The sequence below is a fragment of the Bactrocera latifrons genome, unplaced genomic scaffold, assembly GCF_001853355.1.
Source record: "Bactrocera latifrons isolate USDA-ARS-PBARC rearing strain unplaced genomic scaffold, ASM185335v1 scaffold_486, whole genome shotgun sequence".
Classification (NCBI taxonomy): Eukaryota; Metazoa; Arthropoda; class Insecta; order Diptera; family Tephritidae; genus Bactrocera; species Bactrocera latifrons.
In genome coordinates, this window is record NW_017537141.1 from 81,546 (window position 1) to 85,598 (window position 4,053).

Here is a 4,053-nt window from a genome sequence, read left to right on the forward strand (position 1 = left end):
AGTTCAAACGAGGATGATTGAACAGGGGGAATAGTTTAAACATTATATTATATATACTTTGAAATGGAATATGACATAGCATTATCAAAATTCGCATGGACCGAATTGCCCAAGTTCCGACACATGAGGAATAAACTGTGAGAACAACGAGCAATTTAAGTCACGTTGAAGTGAAAACAATTTTGCTTACTAAGTACCGAATACCTGAGAATTATTCAATATATCTGAAGGAAACACATGCGCACAGGTTTGTAAGACCAAACAGGGTTAATACTTCCTCATATGCATGTAATTGTGTATACTCGTATATAGAATATAGCTCTTCATTATTGAAAAATTTTATTTTGCAATGAAAATTACTAACGTGACAAAAGATATTGGATTTAAATGTATTTTTTTGCTATTGGTTATATGTACTTGTGAAACTGACTCAGATGACAAAAATATAAACAAACTTCTTAATAATCAAGTTATTGTGAGCAGACAAATCATGTGTGTTTTGGAAAAAAGCCCTTGTGACCAACTTGGTAGGCAGTTGAAAGGTGAGTTTACTTCCAAGTTCGGTCAATGCGATAGATATGTGAATTATGAAAATCTTCTATAAAAATTTTATAATTTTACTTTTATAGGTATGTCTTTTTACATGATGTACATATATATATATATATATATATATATATGCATAGGTAAAATAAGTTTCAGTTAACATAAGAAGTGAGAATATATCCCAGAGATTAAGGAAAGAAAAAACTGCTAAGATATAAAATATACTGCGTCAGAAATTTAAGCTTTTATGAAGCTGTGAATTTCGTTTTAAGTGGAAAGATAGATACGTTCATTAATTTTATTCAAATAATATTAAATATTAACAACTGAGTTGTTTACACTTTATTTCTGTAACTAAATTGTTTTATTGATATTTTATTATATATTGATATTTTAGGTTAGTTAGTATCAGGTAGTTATAATTTCTCCCTTTTATTCTAAATAATTGTATTGTAAAAAATTTAGTAAGTTTTGGTAGTGCCAGCAAATGGTCCGTCTGTCAGCTTATGAAAAGTTTGAGGGAAAATAAGATACCTTGTTAAAAATTTCCACACTTAGCAGAGAAAAGATGCCGACTTTATTGTTTTAAAATATTTTACATATTGAATGATATTATCCTATTTAAGTTATCCAAGGGCACTGAGGTTATTCGCGTATTCATACCCTGAACAGGGTATATTACGTTGGCAACGAAATTTGTAACTCACACACGAAAACGCCGCAGACCCTAAGAAATATAAAAAATTGTCATTCCATTTGGACGATGGTAGTGGCACAACCCGCATTTTGATGAAATCACACATCTCGGGACTGATTGGTATCGACAAAATTTAGTACGTAGCATTCTTCTCATATTTTTATGTTACAGATCGGACGACAACCACGCCTATTTCCCATATAAGACAATTTAGAATTGATTGTTGCATAATTGACTTTTTGCACCTTAAGACATTTCTCTAGCATTGGTTCCTCAAAGTTGAAAGATTTTAAAATGTGCTGTTGCATTCAAAATTAGCCCCTTCTTACTTGTTTAATTTCGTCTCCAATATTTTGTCTCAAAGAACACAAAACATGCTTGCACAAAAAATTTTGAATGTCAGTTTTTCTACCGCCCAAGAGACCGGCAAAAGTAATAGTCCGAAGGTCTGGAGGATATAGTGGATGTGTTAATACATTCCATTTAATCTGAAAAAACTTTTGGCTAAGCATCAAATTTGTATGAAGACTCATATTATCTGGATGGAACACTTCACCTTTTCTATTGTTCAGTGGTTCGCTTCTACTGTTTGAATTAATCGTGGCATTGTTGGTCAAAAGCTCAAAATAAACGATCCCTTTAAACAGACAACAAACAGACAACATAGCCTTAAACGGAACGGTCGCCATAGATAAATTTAATCTTTCAGCTCTCTCTCGAATTATTATTCGATGATTTGCATCAACCAACGGCTTCGAGAGTCCTTCCAGTACGTGGTGCATTTTCAAGATCGATACTGCGGGAACGATATTTGTGGAGTCTTCTAAATGTACTGCCGTTATGTTTGTGAAAACGCAAACTGGATAAGAAAATCTAGTATCTTTAAAGCACGATTGAGGAGGTGCAAGTCTGAGCGTTTAGTTTATTGAGCTGATAATGAAGAAATATTATTATCTTGAAGTTCTAAAAACACATTTTAAATAAAGTGCGGTCAAGCTGGGAATATGTGAGTCAGTGAAGTAAATATACGCACCACTGTACATTTCTCCGCTTATTTACTAAACTATTGAACCTTTTGAGAAAAAAAGCGTAATTTTATATATAATATAATTAAAATTTATGTTCTAAAATTCAAACTTTTCTGTTTTCGACAAGTGCTCGCTCTGAGAAGTCGTGTTTCGCTCTTTACGTATTGTTGACATTCTGCGCATCATTCATTTTCGGATACGTACACGTGTTTATATTTCCAATCTTCTTGAATTCTTTCAATCCATAAGTGTATTTGCTATAAGTGCATAAAGAGTGAAGATTTGTTTAATATGGCCCCCGGGCCGCCCAACCTTGGGGATAACAGGTTTGCATTACTTCCCCCTGGATCCCAGCCAAAAAGAAAGAAACCCACCTACTCCTCCGACAACTTTCCTGACCTGCCGCAGGCCAAGAAAGAAAACCCGAAATATATTCTCATTAATGCAACGGACCCAAACAAGCCAATTTCGAAGTATTCTTGCTTCGCTGTCCACAAAGCCTTAGAAGCTATTAGCAAGAAATCATCTCAATTTCTGAGTTGCGTGCTGGTAATCTTCTGCTGCTGGTAAAAAATAACCAAATTGCCCAAAAGTTCATTTCAACCAAAAAACTTCCTGGTGTGTGTGAAATTGAAGCGAAATACCATTACAACCTCAATAGCGTGAAAGGTACAATCTTTGCTCCCTGCCTCAACAATGTCAGCGAGAAAGAGATAATAGAAAACATGAGAAGACAAGGTGTAGTCGATGTTTACAAATTTACTAGGCTAGCAGAGGGAGTACCACTACCCCAACCCACGGGTGTAGTTTTACTTACCTTTGATCCTTTTGAGTTACCTGGAAAGGTAGAAGTATCTTGGAGAAGTGCAAAAGTGAAACCCTATTACCCCAACCCAATGCGATGCAAATCTTGCCAACTGCTGGGGCATACCGTGAAACGATGCAATAAACCTCCTGTGTGTGTTTCTTGCAGTCTTCCTAATCATTCTTTACCTTGCACACGCACACTATGTGCAAACTGCTCAGGAGATCACCCTTCCTCTGCCAACACTTGCCCAAAATATGTGCAAACGAAGGAGATACTAAAAATAAAATGTCAAAATAAATGCGCCATGAGAGAAACAATTAAACTCTACAAAGCACAATCACCATCAATATTGAATACTTCTTTCGCCGTAGTTGCCAGAGAAGCACAGCTGTCAAATAGTAAGGCTATGTCAACCTCCAATTCTCTTGATATACCTACACATTCTTTAGTCAACAAATCACCCATTACGACTTCACACGATMTTTCTTCCAACAACTCACCACCGGAAAACTCACCTCAAAACATCAGCAATCAACAAGTCAACAATAGCTCAGCCTCCTCTTTCACCCCTGTTCCTAAGCTTTTTACATGTTACAAAAGTACTCTTTACGAAACAGTAAGATCGGACCCCCAAAGGGAAATTAACCCTGGACGCAAATCGACAATTTCACTGTGTATAGAACTCGCCAGAAAGCTTGGAATCACCGTGCCATCASTRCGGCRGAGAGAAGTATTTCCTACCTGGCAGATAAAACATACATCGTTCATTTTAATTCAACAAAAGTCACACCAACCCCGCCATTTATCAACAACTCTTTGCTGAGTCTACAACTTCTCTTCTCCCTGAATGGACTCTAATCTTCACGGACGGATTCAAAACCGGGACAAGTACATCATTCGCAGTTGTCGACGACAAAGGTGCAACAATTAAAGTTGGAATCCTGCCAAGCTACGCCTCCGTTTACATAGCAGAA

At 36.2% G+C, this 4,053-nt stretch overlaps 1 protein-coding gene across 1 annotated transcript in view; it reads left to right on the top strand.

Annotated features, from left to right (window-relative positions):
* The first annotated feature begins 292 nt into the window (after window positions 1–292).
* The window catches only part of LOC108973528, a 20,802-nt gene continuing 17,041 nt past the window's right edge, over window positions 293–4,053 (top strand). The window contains exon 1 of the mRNA XM_018940861.1: window positions 293–542. Within this exon, the coding sequence (XP_018796406.1) occupies window positions 350–542 (193 nt within the window). The 5' untranslated portion in view covers window positions 293–349. The remainder of the gene's footprint in view (window positions 543–4,053) is intronic.